Raw genomic sequence first — 16,574 nt, 5'->3', positions numbered from 1 at the left:
TAGAGCCCTTACTCAAGGATATTGGTGGCCTAATATATAGAAGGAAGCACTAGAGTATGTAAAAAAGTGTGACCAATATCAGAGGTTTGCTCCTAACATTCATCAACTAGGAGGAGTTCTTGATCCTCTATCCAGTCCTTGGCCTTTCGCTTAATGGGGCTTGGACATTGTAGGACCCTTCCCCAAGGCAGCAAGGAAAAGGAGATTTATGTTGGTCGGCACAGATTACTTTACTAAATGGGTTGAAGCCGAGCCATTAAAAAATATCAGGGATCTAGACGCAAGAAGATTTGTTTAGAAAAATGTTGTCACCCAATTCGGAATTCCTTATACCCTTATCTCAAATAATGGCGTTCAGTTTGATAGTAAGGCCTTTAGAAGATATTGCTACGATTTGCGTATTACAAACAGATATTCCACTCCGGCTTATCTGCAAGGGAATGGACAGGTCAAGGCTGTTAATAAGGTAATAGTTAATGGGCTTACGAAGAGGTTGGATGATGCTAAGGGAGATGGGTGGAAGAGCTGCTATATGTCTTTTGGACCTATAGGACTACACCACATAGGTCCATAAGAGAGACCCCTTTTTCAATGACTTATGGGGCCGAGGCAGTAATTTCTCTCGAGACAGGTTTCCCAACGTTGAGGACGAGCTCTTTAGTCTGAGCAACAATGACGAATTGTTAGAGAAAAGTCTAGACTTGGTTGAAGAATAAAGGGAAAATGCTATGATTCAGCTAGCATACTATCAGCACAAGCTTACACAGGGTTATGACTCGAACGTGAAGCGAAGACCACTGGCGCCAGGGGATTTGGTGTTGAGAAAAGTTTTGGGTACTGCAAAAAATCCAGCTTGGGGAAAATTAGGGCCAAACTGGAAAGGGTCATATTGCATCACCTTAGTAGCTAGAATATGGGCTTATTATCTTGAAGATCTGGATGAAATTATTGTACCACATCCTTGGAATGTAAATAACCTACGAAGGTATTATTATTAATGAAAGTTTTTCCAGTTATATATAGCCTATTACTTTACGCGTTATATTTATTTTCTTTAAGAATCAAACAAAACCTTAGCTATGCCTAGCTCCTCGGACCACATATCTTGGAAAAATTGATATCTTCCACTATTTCTCTAAGAATCAAACAGAACCTTGGTTATGCCTGACTCCTCAGACCACATACCTTGGGAAAATTGATATCTTCCATTATTTCTCTAAGAATCAAACAGAACCTTGGCTATGCCTGGCTCCTCAGACCACATACCTTGAAAAATTGATATCTTTAATTATATATCTAAGAATCAAACAGAACTTTGGCTTTTCCTGGATCCTAAAAATACATGCCTTGAGAAAAATTGATATATTCTATTATTTTTCTAAGTGTGGAAATTGATTTTGGTTACATTTTGCTTCTCGGACCATACTGATTTGGGTAATCTGGAGTTCATGAGCATCATTTAAAGCATTTGTAAGCACTTTATATATATATATATATATATATATATATATATATATATATATATATATATATATATATGTTGTCTAGTCAATATTTGATTACATCCTCAAAGTCTTTAGGCTTAGAGGAAATGATGTGGATGATGTATGGATCATTGAGTTGAAAGTGTGTTTTATTGAAATTATGGATTTAGAGATGTTTGTTTTACTATTATTTTTTTATGTAGATATTAACATGGGGCGTGTCTCACTATCCTACTAAATGAATGCTAAGGAAAACAAAAATTACACAAGGGAATAGTACAAGCATAAACAAACACCATGAACAAAGTACTTGCAATTCTCATTAATTTAAGCCTCGTGGAGGAGCAATTTGCTTACAAAAAATCCCATTACATACAGGGGCAAAATGCCATCCTCAAGGAAAAGGTATAAAGATAAAATTACAAAAGAAAGGGAAAAATGGCCGCGAAAGAAATAAAACCCTAGGAGCTAGGCTTTGGTTGGAGGAGGAAGGTCTTCTTTTTTGCTTGGCTGAGAGGTAACAACATCCTTGCCCTGGGACCCAACCTCTTTGGATTTGGCCTCTACCTCCTTCACTTTGGCCGCTGCATCTTTGGCCTTGGTAGCCTCCTTGGTTTTTAAGGGAGGCTTGACCCCCTTGCCCTTACTCTTATCATTATCCTCTCCCTCCTTTTGGCCTTGAATGCCAGCTTGGCTAGATTCTTTGGAAAGCTTAGGGGGAGGAGGAAGGCCTTGTGCAACAGAAAGTTGTTTAGAGGATTCTTGAGTAAGTGCAGGGGAAATTGTAGAGACAATTGGGATTTCACGGATGTTGGGAGGGTCGTATACACTCCTAGGCTACCTCCACTCCGAAGAAGCAGGGACCCCTGCAAGGTCAAGGGCTTTCTCCCAAGTTTCCTTGCAGTAATCTTTGCATACCTCGGCCAGCTCCTTAGCTAACTGAACCTCGGTTTCTTCTACTTTGCGGTTGTAGGATGCTTGCTGAGCGGCCTCAGTAGCTTCCTCAGCTACCTGAGCGGTGGCTTTGGCCTTCTTTAGATTGGCTTGGAGGTCCAGAACTAGCTGCTTTTGAGTGGCCAGATCTATCTCTTTAAGATGCAGCTATTTACGTTGATCTTTAGTATGTCTCTGAGCACCCTCTATACCAGATTCAGCGCTCTTTCGTGCCCTCTCCTCGGCAACAAGTTTATCAGCCAATTCTTGTTTTTCTTCCTTCGCGGCCCTCAGGGCTTTGACGGTCTCAATGTGGGCTTAGATCTGAGCATTGGTCTCTTTCCTAGCGTCCTTGATCCACTCCTCAGTAATAAAAACTTCCTAAACGACCTGCATAAGAATAGTAGAGCTTCCATATATATGTGTGTGTGTGTGTGTGTGTGTGTGTGTCTTAGCATTTATATACTTAATATGATGGAACAAACTATCCATAGCAAGGTCCCTCTTCAGCGACATGAAGAGGTCTGACTGCCTCATACGCTTCAGGGCGTCCATGTCTTTAGGTAAGAGGAGGGGTTGCTCTAGAGCTTCGACGAGGTAGGCCGAATGCCCTCTCTGGAATTCCCTTATTGATGCATTCAATGGGATAGTAGCCCCATCCAATTCCAGCTGGGGGGCCTAAATGTGTTGTTGACGTCCCTCGGGTGCAATTGTCTCTTCCCTATTATTTGCAGGAACAACCTGCTTGTCCTTGGCTATCTTTTGTTGCTTGGCCCCTTTTTGAAGGACCAGCTCACTTTCCTCTACGCCTTGCTCCTTCCTATTCTTCTTTAAATCTACCATGGGAAGTCGGCTAGTGGTGGTTGTAGGAGGAGAAGGGTGAGGAGGAAGAGTGGGGGACAATTGGGATTTATGGGCCTCTTTGGATGATGACCCTTTCTGCCTAGCAGCCATCAAATCCTTCAAACCCTTCCTTGGATTCAAAGCCATTTATTCTTCCTCAGTCTCATTATCTACCTCGATGATTATCAAAGGAGGAAAATGGGCTCTTGATCTATTTGGTTCATTTTTGGAGTTTGAGAGGTCGATTGGATTGATTTGCTCCTCTTTTTCTTTCTCGAGTTGGAATTGGTCTATTTCTTCCTAGAGAGACAAGCGTAAGGAGGTAGATTCCTCCCTGGAAGCTGCTACTTCGGGATGTACAAGAGGGGGGACTGCTGTTATTGGGCGTGTGAGAAGGAGGAGAGGAGGTTCTTTAGACAAATCTTATGAGGCAAGAAATCCTGCTTTAGAGATGTCTATTCTTCAGCGCTAATGGTCACCCGCTATGATTGCATTGCCTACGACTTGGAAGGTGGTTGATAATGGTTCAAAGCCCAAGATGAGATGGATTGCCTTCAGCTGCCCGTTTTCACTTACAAACACCTCGGACCTTAGAACTCTGTTGAGGTCTTGGATGTTGGTTAAGCTTAAGCGGGGTGCTACATGTTGCTTGTTTGCAAAAACATCCGAGAAGCAAATCATGGTCAGACTAATAAAATCCTCCACCAAAAGGAAACTAATATACAACAAAAGTATGAATGATAAAGCTAAAAGAACTAAACCCCGTGCCAAGGGGCTTAACCCTATGGAGTCACACTTGGTGCTCCCTCCTTGACTGAGCAGTGAAGACTGTCGTGCCACTCCCCTGAGGTGATTAGGCAGTTGTCCTTCATGCCTTTGTTAGATTTGGGAAGACATGATACAAGCCTAACGACGCTAGACCTAAACTTGAGGTAATACCCCGAGTCAGCAAGTGAGTGACACTCATACATATGGACAATATCGTGCCATGTGAGTCTCAAACCCATCTGCTCATTTAGAGCGTCGACACTACCTAAGATTCTAAATACATTAGGTGCACATTGGTGCAGACACAACCTATGGTTATACAAGTAGTCTTGGGTTACGCTTCCCATGGGAAACATCATTCCTCCCTCTATGAATGTGATTATGGGAATGACGACTTCCCCTTCCTTTCTATGGGTAAGTATCTGATCTGGGGCACAATACCTCAAGCCATCTCCCGAGGGGATGTAGTATTTGGCTCGAAAGCCCTCCATACCAATAGGAGTGTCTACTAGGTCTTTAAATTTACCCATTTAAACAAAATAAAAATGAAGATTTTGAAAAAGGGGGAAAAGATTAAGAGGTCGAGGAGAAAAAGAACCTAGTAGCGTGAAAACTTACGAGAGAAAGAACAGATGACTCTTCAGAAACTTCTTGAGATTTAGGAAAGTTAGGGATTCTTAAGGGCTAGTTGGTTTGTGAAATAATGGGAGAATTGTGATCTCCTAGACGTTTTATATGAGAGGTGGGATTGAGTGGGAGTTATCCCGCTCAAAATTCAAGGAGAAATTCTGACCGTTTGATTTGTATCACACCGTTGAACATGGAGGACAGGTGTTGCCTGGAGCATTTAATGGGCTATCACAGGCTTCAAAGCGTCAAAAACAGTTATAGGGGAAAACGACATTCTCACGTGTAGAAATTGGAGACGTGTGTGGAAGTTGTTACGTTAGATCAAAACCCAAATTCTCTCCTCGGATGGGAGAGAAAAATGGAGTTTTGAGGGGCTATTGGGGAGATAAAAGGCCCAATTTACGTTTTTGGGCCATGGGTTGTGTTCGAGGATGTTAACCTGTCCGAGGACGGATTGATAGTAATAGTGACGTTAAACTTAAAGGCCCATGAGCAAGCTGTTGCAAAAGAGGTTAATGGAAGTAATCCGAGGAGGGGTATCTCCTCGGATAAGTCGGGTAAGGGTCAGGTGGTACGTCATATTGACTAGAAGGATCTTTTAGGAGGTCTTGTGGGTGAAGATATGTTTCATGGGGGCACAGAGAGCAGGGACAGTTGGGAAATATCTCAGAGAAAGCTGTTACCGCCGCATTGAATGCTCTACGCCTAAGTCTCTGGCCGCATTAATGAGGAAGTGATACCTAAATAGTGATTTTCACTCTTACAACTATTATCTAAAGACTTTACGAAGAGGTTGATGGGACAAGTATCAAGGGAAGCAATCTAAATCTACACGTGGAGAGTAAGAAATGAGGAAAAGAGGAAGTATAAGAAGGAGGGAGGTCCCGGAGAAGGGAGGGATCGAAAGATAGAAAGAGAAAACACTGTAGACTAGATATTTGTAATTAATCTTTAAGAGAGGAGAAAGATAAGAACCTAGTCCTCGGCTTGAGTTCGAGGATAAGTTTCATCATATAAATTCATTCATCCTTGTCATTTTATTATCTTGGGCCATTGTTATTACCGTGTAAGCTCATTAGAAACAAGATTTCTAACCCACTCTCTATAAATTTATTGTATTGGACTCTTTGAGCCTATACCCTTTCTCTTGTTGGGCTTATGTACAAATTGCGATCTTACATTTGTGACTGTATCATCACTTATATTGGGAGACCTGAAAATTTATGTGGCAAAATATTTTAAGATTAACCAAAAGTCAAATGTCTTTGGTTTTATATATACCCAAATATTGAATTCTATTATTGCCATAGTCAATAATAATTTTTTTTTGTCTAATATTAAATTCGATACGCTAGTCATTAATAGGTAATTATGGTAGTTATTAACAGTTTATTATTTTAATTGTGGTAATAATCTAATAGTGTTTAAACATAGCATATAATTTAAACAAAATTATCACATGGTCGAATCATGACTCATGAGAGTTTGAAGCGGATACAGTGTGTATATTTTAGATGTTGACTTCCCTATTAATTAGTTTGAAGCAAACAAGTTTCTCAAAAAAAAAAAAAAAAAAAAGTTTGAAGCAAACAGTGTTATCCTTTATCAATTGAAATCTTTATTTAAAAATTTGTAATTTATTGTATTTGCTAGCTTATTTCCTTAAGGGAGATAGAAAGTGAATTTAATCAAACAAGTTGACTTATTATTATTATTATTTTTAAATTAGATTACTTGATTAAAGTTACCTTTTTTATATCACCTTTTAAATACACTAGTAGTTGACCTTGACAAAGTTTTAAAAAATATGATTTTTTTTTTCGGATTTCTACATATGAAATGTGATAATTATGGTAGTTATTATATATATAAAAAAGATAATTATGGTAGTTATAAATATTTTTTTATATGAAATTTAATATGATAATTTTTAATAGGTAATTATATATGGTACTTTTTAATGGTCTTTTATGTTAACTGTGGCAAGAATATTTTTGAGTTTTTTTAATCTAATTTTTAGCAAACAAATCTTATGGAGAGTTTAAACATAGAATGTGATTTGAATTTGACTATATAAATAATATATATATATATATATATATATATATATATATATATATATATATATATATATATATATATATATATATATATATATAATAATGACACAATATTGTGAGAACATGTTTATGGGGAAAAATATTATAAAATCAACCAAAAGTAAAATGTATTTAGTTTTAAATATATTCAAATATTGAATTCAATAATTATGATAGTTATTAATAATATTTTATATTTTGTCTAATATTAAATTTAAAATGGTAGTAAATTAATAGGAAATTGTGGTAGTAATTAATGGTCTATTATTTTAATTGTGGAAATAATCTAATAGGGCATTTAAATATAGGATATAATCTAAACTTAATTATCACACAGTGGAATCAAGACTCGTGAGAAATTTTTTTTTTTTTTTATATTTTTTTTATACAAGATAGAATTCTACTCTAGCATAATCTAAGTGTATATGTGTTTGAAACTTCCTCCTGAAGACTTGAACCCTGGCTTTTGCCCCCTACACCCCACAAGCACTTATATTTGTGGAGTGACCATCGCACCAAGGGTGTGCGGTGGTGACTCGTGAGAGTTTGAAACAGATACAATGTGTATATTTTGGATTTTGACTTCCTACGAGTTTGAAGCAAACAGTATTATCCTTTATCAATTGGAATCTTTCTTTAACAATGTGTAATTTATTGTATTTTCTAGCTTATTTCCTTAAGGGAGATAGAAAGTGACTTTAATCAAACAAGCTGACTTCTTTTTTTTTTTTTTTTCCCAAATTAGATTACTTGATTATAGTCACTTTTTTTATCTCACCTTTTAAGTAAGCTTGTGGTTAACCACGCCAAAATTTAAAAAAATTTGTTTTTATTTTTTTTAGTTTTCTACGTATGAAATTTGAAAATTATGGTAGGTAATTTTTTTCTTTATGAAATTTAATATGATAGTTTTTAATAGGTAATTATGGTACTTTTTAATGGTCTTTTATATTAATTGTAGCAAAAATATTTTTGATTTTTCTAATCTAATGTTTAGGAAACAAATCTTATTGAGAGTTTAAACATATATAGATTGTGATTTGAATTTGACTATATAAATAATACACACACAGATATATATATATATATATATATATATATATATATATATATATATATATATATATATTGTAGGGACAAAAGGCCCAAGATACGTTTTTGGGCCATAGGCTTGAGCCAAGGACGTTTGCTTGTTCGAGGACGGGTTAATGGTAATAACGATATCAAACTTACAGCCCCAGAAGCAAATGTGGCAAATGAGGTGAATGTAAATAATCCGAGGAAGACTACCTCCTCGGCTGGGTGCAGTGAGGATCAAGTGGTATGTCATGTTAACTAGAATTATATTTTAGAAGGCCTTGGGTATAGACATATGTTTAAAAGGGGCACAGAGGGCAAGAGGGGTAAAGAAAAGATCTTAGAGAAAGCTGCTACCACTGCATTGAATGTTCTATACTTAAGTTTTTGGCCGCATTTATGAAGAAGTGATACATGAACAGTGATTTTTAGCCTTACAGCTATTACCTAAGGACTTCCAAAAGAGGCATATGGGACAAGTATCAAGGGGAGCAATCTGAATCTAGAGGAAAGGAGAAGGGACTATAAGAGAGAGAGAGAGCCTGTAACAAAAGGGAGGGAATTTTGGTAAAAGATCTTTAAGAAAGAAGAAATATAAACACTTGATTCTCGGCTTGAGTCCGATGATAAATTTCATCTTATAAACTTGTTCATGTATATTATTTTGTGATCTTGGGCCATTGCCATTACCGTTTAAGCTCATTAGAATCAAGATTATTAGCCCACACTCTATAAATTCATTGCATTGGGTTCCTTGGGCCAACGTCCTTCTTCTTGTTGGGCAGAGACTCGAATTACGTCCTTACAATTGGCGCCGTCTGTGGGAAGTTTTGGATTTTTAGTGAGTCTAAAGTCTGTTTATGGCAAATTCAGGTCCACACTAAGTAGAGTCTAGAGGGGTCTCAGCGTCAGGATGATGTTCATACTATTGAACAATGTGGATATCGGGAGGGAAGTGCACATACCACCCAAACGACCAAGAGTCAATCACGAGGTGGAAGCAGAATCTCCCATGAAGAGAATGCTAGGGCCATGTAGCTGGAATTTGACAATTTGAGGAGACAGTTACGTCACGAACGACGAAGGCAGATTTAGTCCATCTCTGACTCTTCTTTTGGTGAGAATGAGAATGAGGAGGATAGCTATAGGCGAAGGTCAAGAACTCCCCATAGTGAGTCTTACTCATATGAGGATAGTGGCCACCATAATTGTAGGGATAGATATGTATAGACATTGTTTTTGGTTTTAAACTCTTCATTGACTTTATTGCTTAGTTATAAACATCTTTAAAGTAGATGAATTTATAAATGCAAAGTTATATATAAAGTTAAAACTGTTCAAGATGAATGTGTAAAGTCAATCTATTTATATATTTAATATATTTTCAAAAAAATATTTATATATTCTAATATTGTCAACAAAATTTAGGAATAAAATTTAAATAAGAAAAAGAATATTGATTCTACAGGCAATGATATGGTGAATGAGGTAGCGCAATATGAGCATAGAAACAATAAATACTTCGCTTCAGTTTTTAGATATATATAAATTTATTATTATTATTATTATTATTATTATTATTATTATACAAGATAGAATTTCTACTCTAGCCTCCCTTTTGAAAACTTGAAATCCGGCTTTTGACCACCACACCCCAGAAGCATTTATACTTGTGGAATAACTATTGCACCAAGGTTGCGTGGTGGTTAAATTTATTATTATTAAGTTTGTACGTAGAACTTTCTTTAGAAAGTTTCAACCTATGGCATTTGCTCACAATAATATTGTGTATATATATATATATATATAGAGAGAGAGAGAGAGAGAGAGAGAGAGAGAGAGAGAGAGAGAGTTGGGTTCAAGTTACACTTAGTGTAACTTTAAGTAACGTTACACCATTCAATATTTTTTAATTGGATGCAAATTTTGATAAATCTACCGTTAGATTACATTATCTTTGTATATTCTCCATGCTTGCAAAATTTTAAGGTGATCAAAAATCAATAGTCATGCCATCTATCAATTGCATAAATTCGAGTTTTCGTAGTTTAAAATAATGTAGAAAATATGAGTTTATGAATCGAATGATAAATAATATCTAATTGGTATGAAAATTGTCGTGCATGTTTAGAACATATAGAATATGAAATCTAACAGTGGAATTTTTAAAATATAAATTCATTAACAAGTTATTGGATGGTGTAACATTGCTTAAAGTTACACCAAGTATAATTTGAACTCAACCCTATATATATATATATATATATATATATATATATATATATATATTCTACTCTAGTATAAATTTATTATCTTTGCCCATAGGAAAAGACACTCCATGAGGTTCTCACTAAGATACATCTGTTGCTGGTTGTACACTATATATAGTATTAAACATTTATTATGATTTGCTTAACATGGCCTTCTCCGCCACGTTTGTTCATATTAAACACTATAAATCCCCACCTTTCTTTCTTTTGATACATTACAAAATACAATGGCACCAACTTTCATTCAAATCTCTCTCTCTTTTCTCTTGCTTCTTCTCACTTCACCATTCTCATGTGCAACATATGCAAACAGCCACCTTCACTTCTCTCCAAGACAGCAAGCAGAAAAGCTCATAAAAAGCCTCAACTTATTCCCTAAAGACTCCATTAACATTGCCACACATGACCCTTCATTTGTTGCCCCAAAGATTGTAGAAAAATCGTTTAGTTTTCCTTCTCTGAATTATTCTGGCCTTTCTGTTGAAGATCTTGGTCACCATGCTGGTTATTGTAGTCTTCCACATTCCAAAGCAGCAAGGTAGGCCTCAAAATGTTGACCATATAAATCAATTCCTTGGCTTTTAAGTGGTTTGATTGTTATTATACTGCGATTTGTAATTTTTTTAATGATTTCGTAGAGTTATTTACGTGTTTAATATATGTAGGTTGTTTTATTTGTTCTTCGAATCAAGGAACAACAAGAAAGACCCTGTTGTCATATGGTTGACTGGAGGGCCAGGGTGTAGCAGTGAATTGGCACTGTTCTATGAAAATGGTCCTTTCCACATTGCAAGCAACTTGTCTCTAGTATGGAATGACTATGGCTGGGACATGGTATACATTGACCATATAATTCATTAAGCTAGAAAAGCAGCTAGTATTTTCTATTGCAGCGTAAAATAGTATCTGCATTTTGCATAATCTCCTTACAAGTTACAAAAATCTCTTAGACTCATACCCTGAAATGTTCCTTGATAGATTTTTCGGAAGTAAACTACAATATTATTGAAATGTTTTTTAAGAATTCAGGCCATAGTGGGAGGAAAAAAGAAAGAAATGATCTCTAACTCTAAAGTATTAAGTACCTAACACTATTATTTTAGTTAAAACAAATTCCAAGCAGCAAAAGGATAGAAAAAAAGTTTACCTCCCAACAAATCAGGTGAAAGTATGATAATTGATAAAATCATACATGTGTACTTTTTGTCACATGACTTAATTAATGAGTCATATGACTTATTTAAATAATATACGTGAATAGTTTTATAAGTCAACATGTACTATGGTGAAGAAAAACTATCCCAAAAGGATTATTCTAAAAAAAATTGAATTGTTCCTCTTTTAAAAAAGAAATTATAGGCCAATTATATATGTGTGTGTTGGGGGTCGGGGGGGCTAAAATCCGAAGACCTTGGTTGATGGGTTGGGTTTATATCCGAAACAATTAATTTGTAGAGATAGGTTTATAGAGCCAATAGTTGAGTCTAAGTCAGTATTTCCCCACAGAGAATTGAAGATATAGTACCATAAGTAAAATTTGTAAAATATGTTAAGACTTGGATCTTATTACTTCTTCCTCGGAATTACCCCATGGAATGTTTACACTTAGATGAAAATATAGGATTAGGATATTCTCATTCTCAATACTAAAAGTGTTCTTTTTTTTTTCCTGATCCCTGTACAAGGGAGATCTCTTCCTATTGACAGTTCTAATGAGTCAACCATGGCCGTCCACCTTGGGGTGGATGATTCTTCATGCAAGATACTTGTCCCATCCCTTTCCTCTCATTCTTTTGAGATTGTCATAACCAGGTAATAGGTTTTTGTGGCACTGTTCAGGTGTCATTCAGCCATTAATGCAACATGCTTAGTTGTTGCAAAGGATTTAATATGGAAGGGACAGTTGCTTCATCAGGAAGCTTCCTCTAATTCTTGTTCGGGCTAATTATTGTTACCTTTCTTGGACCAACACGTTAGACTTGGTATAACTGCTCTTCAACCGCGTTGGTCTATTCTTTCCTCGATTTCCTCCTCAAACCAAATGCGTCTTCAGATGACCTTTTCCCTCTATCTATTTGAGCCCACATAATCCATTTGAACATCTGGGTGGACCCTTTTAAATTCCGGCCTAGGCCCAACTTGCTCTAAATCTCCTTGGCCTCCACAAGAATTTTTTTATATATATATACTTGCCTCTAAGCACGCGCTCACGCGCGTGCTCAGAGGCTCTTCTATTTTTTTGGAAATATGTTAATAATTTGCATCCATTATAATTTTGGATTACTATATTTTCCCATCACAAAATTTGATACTTAAATTTTGTGCTTTTTCTAATAGCAATTCAAACACAAACTCTCACTAACATATTTTCAAAAGTTTTCCCTTTTTATTTTTATATAGAAATTCAAACACAAACAAAACTTGAGAATAATTCAGTAAAAATATATCATTAACTCCCACATAAAACTAAACTATTCTTTTTTTCATCAAATCCTAAATTTCAACCTCTTTTATCTCTCCCTCTATTTTTTTAAAAATTGCTGTTTTTTTTTGAAATTGCTATTCCTTTAAAATTTCAATTCTCACATTTTTTTTCTTCTTCTAAATCTCTTCTTCCCTATTTGAAAAGTATATTTTCTATTTGAATTCGGTTACTTCTTGGTCCTTCCTTTCTTTTATTTTTCATTTTATTTTGTTTTTTATTTTGTTAAACTCAAATACTCTTAATTGTTTGGTTACTTTTTTTTTGGGGAAGTACGTTTTTTTTTTTTTGAACCATTTAGGGAAGTATGTTGGGTTACTTTAAAGAAAAGAAAGAAAAAAATGTCAAAAAAAAATTCTCCTCTCAAAATCTCGATTTTTTTAAATCTCAAACAAAAATAATTGAATTTAAACAAAGTGATAAACATCAATTTGTTATTGATAAACTTCTCAAATTCAAATCCTTTAAAAAGAGTTTGTGTTTGAGTGAAAAGTTTGAAAATATCCACACACAAAAGGAAAATATAAGTCAAAAAAAAAAAAAAAATCTGATACACATAGATAAGTATATTTTCTATTTGAATTCGGTTACTTCTTGGTCCTTCTTTATTTATTTATTTATTTATTTATTTTTAAACTCAAATACTCTTAATTGTTCGATTACTCTTTTTTTTTAAAAAAAAATTTAGATAAGTATGTTGGGTTACTTTGAAGAAAAGAAAGAAAGAAAAAATTCTCCTCTCAAAATCACGATTTTTAAATAAAAAAAAAATCTCAAACAAAAACAATTGAAAATTTTTTTTGCAAGCAAACAAAAATAATTGAATTTAAAACAAAGTGATAAACATCAATTCGTTATTGATAAACTTCTAGATTCAAAATCTTTAAAAAGAGTTTGTGTTTGACTGAAAAGTTTGAAAATATCCACATACAAAAGGAAAAGATAAGCAAAAAAAAAAAAAAACTAATACACGTAGATACAAATGACAAAGGTATACAACAAACACTCAAATAGAGTTTTATGCCAAAGTGATTCCTTTTGGGCTTTATTATACGTATAGACAACTTCAAAAAAAAAAAAAAAGAGTTTGTGTCAATTAAAACTTAAAATTGAAAAGTTTGAAAATATCCACACAAAAAAAAAAAAAAAAAAAGAAGAAGGAAAAGATAAGGAAAAAAGAAAAGAAAAAGAAAAACAGATGCACGTTGGTGCAAAGGAACAAAAATGAAGAAGGAAAATATAAGGGGAAAAAAAAAGATTTTGAGGCATGTGATATTGAAGTCAATCACGGTAATAAGCAATAGTCAAATACCATTGAATCCCTATAAAAATCTCATTCACCCACAAGTAAGTACAACTCAAATTCTAAATCATTGGTAGCCATGGAAGGTAAGAACTCAAACAATAGTCAATGATGAAGAAAAGAAAGAACAACTTGCAATTTAGATTAGAGATGCAGAAGATAGAACTTGAAAAGCCATTTAAATTGTGTAAATTATGTTGAATTGTTTAGAACCCAAATCTGAAAATAGAAGAAGAAGAAAGAAGAGGACTTACCATTGAGATTGAATTTGTTTAATTTGAAGAATAAGAGTAGATGTTATTGGGTTGTAAACTGCCAAAGTGTACGTGAGTTTGTGGGTTATTAAAGTAAAAAAATTATATTTTACATATTTATCTTTGTTAGTTAAAAACTTGTAAGTATATGATATAGGGGTATTTTAGAACTATGAAAATTAAGAATCCAAACAAGGGAAGCCCCTTAAATAATAGTATAGATTAAAGAGAGAGGATCACATGCAAATTAGCCTAGGTAGAGGCCATTAGCAATTGCTAGTTGATACTACATGTTAATAGCAGAACTATGATAAAAATAATGAACATGCTGAACATCTATACAGTCAACTTTGTACATGGCAGAACGTTGTGTTAAACCTTTCCTGATTTACAAACTTTTCAAGCTACACGATATCTTTTTACCACCTACTAATCAATAAAACCTTTACTGTCTTTTGTCAGGCATCAAACCTTCTGTACGTGGACCAGCCTGTTGGAACGGGATTCAGCTACACTACTGATGAGAGTGATATTTGCCATGATGAAGAAGGTGTTAGCAATGACTTGTATGACTTTTTGCAGGTATGCTTTCTTTCCCATGTGCATTTGTGTGTTTCCATGAAAAAAGAAATAGGAATCATGCATTCTTGCTTGGTTACATGTGATTGGAATTTGTCAGGATAGGATTCTGAGGTTAAGATTCACAAACTTTTCTAAATTATTTCAGGCATTTTTCAAGGAGCATCCTCAATTTGCTATAAATGACTTCTACATAACAGGGGAATCGTATGCTGGGCACCACATTCCCGCATTTGCTACCCGCATTAACCAAGGAAACAAAGCAAAGGAAGGCATTCATATAAAATTGAAGGTAGCTCTTAGATTTAATCAGAGTTATTTGCTTTAGTCCCACTTTATCAGATATTTAATTAACTCATATGCCTCAACAGGGATTTGCTATTGGAAATGGGCTAACCAATCCTGAAATCCAGTACAATGCATACACTGACTATGCTCTGGAAATGAATTTAATTAATTATACTGATTACAATAATCTTAACTTGAACGTTACACAATGTGAACAGGAAGCAAAAAAGTGTGGTAATTTTTCTAATTCTTAATTTCAAATTACTTTTCATTCTTATTGCCTTATAGATACAATCATATGATTCTCAAAGATTACTGATTTCTGCAACTTTTAAGATCTAGAAGCAGATTAATTAGTTTGCAACTACTCTATCATTATCCAATTGATCAATCATACGGAACTGCATTGTCAGGCACTAACGGCGGAAATGCTTGTAATACTTCATTTTACACTTGCACAGCGATACTCGATCAGATTGTAACACTGAACCCTGGTATAAATGTAAGAAATTAAAACAACTATCATTTTGTAGTTATTATGAAGGCATTACATTATGAAGAAAAATGGTAGTTTCGACTTTGATGAAAAACTTGTTATAAATTTGATTTGCGGTACTATGACATTAGAAAGAAATGCATTGGAGACCTGTGTTATGATTTATCGAACATTGAGACATTCCTGAACAAGGAGTCAGTTAGGGATGCGCTAGGGGTTGGGGACAGAGAATTCGTTTCATGTAGTAGTGAGGTATATGATGCCACGCAGAATGACTGGATGAGGAATCTTGAAGTAGGTATTCCTGCTCTTCTGGAGGATGGAATCAAGGTGCTTGTGTATGCTGGGGAGTATGACCCCATATGCAATTGGCTGGGTAAGCCTCTTTGGCTCAACAGAAGTTGGAACTTGAATTAAACACCTCAAAGAATTTAGAGTTTTTTTTTCTTAGTATATCTTATTGATTCCTTTCTCTCTCGGCAGGGAATTCAAGGTGGGTTCAAGCCATGGAATGGTCAGGACAGAAACAGTATGGGGCATCCCCAACTGTTCCATTTGTAGTTGATGGTGCAGTAGCAGGATTGCTAAAGAGCCATGGGCCTCTCAATTTCCTCAAGGTCTCTCTCTCTCTCTCTCTCTCTCTCTCTCTCTGACTTTGTGTCCTGATTTGCCAAACTTGGTTCCATGTCACAACACATAGGTCCATGATGCTGGTCATTTGGTTCCAGCGGATCAGCCTAACGTTTCACTACAGATGCTGAGAAGGTGGATGAAAGGGAAATTAACCAAGTCTGAGGCAAAGGATAGTAATGTGAGAAATGGCGGGAAAAAATAAAGTTTTTAAAAAGTTACAAATAAAAGCTAAAAGCTTATGTCAAACCTACCCTAAGTCTTTCTTTTTCTGTTCTCTCCTTAATTAGAGTTTAGTTATGCCCTCTTGTTCTTGTACCCGATCTTATTGATCGTTGTAATCTGGGTTCTTGATTTATGCTACTGTAACACGTTTCCAATGTGTTTGGTTGGCTTTTTTCTTAATAAAAATCCTTACACTACATATAAAATTTATAA

At 35.0% G+C, this 16,574-nt stretch overlaps 1 protein-coding gene across 1 annotated transcript; it reads left to right on the top strand.

Annotated features, from left to right (window-relative positions):
* Positions 1 to 10,331: 10,331 nt before the first annotated feature.
* On the top strand, positions 10,332 to 16,341 carry LOC142606355 (serine carboxypeptidase-like). The gene is made up of 9 exons (XM_075777720.1): positions 10,332 to 10,642; positions 10,770 to 10,938; positions 14,606 to 14,725; positions 14,871 to 15,014; positions 15,094 to 15,244; positions 15,424 to 15,512; positions 15,624 to 15,882; positions 15,990 to 16,123; positions 16,207 to 16,341. The coding sequence occupies exons 1-9, from the start codon at positions 10,332 to 10,334 to the stop codon at positions 16,339 to 16,341; spliced, it is 1,512 nt and encodes a 503-aa protein (XP_075633835.1).
* Positions 16,342 to 16,574: the final 233 nt, after the last annotated feature.

The sequence above is a fragment of the Castanea sativa genome, chromosome 8, assembly GCF_040712315.1.
Source record: "Castanea sativa cultivar Marrone di Chiusa Pesio chromosome 8, ASM4071231v1".
Taxonomy (NCBI): Eukaryota; Viridiplantae; Streptophyta; class Magnoliopsida; order Fagales; family Fagaceae; genus Castanea; species Castanea sativa.
Note: the sequence above shows the minus strand (reverse complement) of the source record. Positions and strands in the feature narration are given on the sequence as shown.

What these genes read in the sequence shown, in the direction of transcription:
- LOC142606355 (XM_075777720.1), top strand. Translation starts at nt 10,332, where the DNA reads ATGGCACCAACTTTCATTCAAATCTCTCTCTCTTTTCTCTTGCTTCTT. An exon ending in ATGACTATGGCTGGGACATG is followed by an intron (nt 10,939 to 14,605) that starts GTATACATTGAC and finishes GTCTTTTGTCAG; the next exon opens with GCATCAAACCTTCTGTACGT. An exon ending in CCCCATATGCAATTGGCTGG is followed by an intron (nt 15,883 to 15,989) that starts GTAAGCCTCTTT and finishes CTCTCTCGGCAG; the next exon opens with GGAATTCAAGGTGGGTTCAA.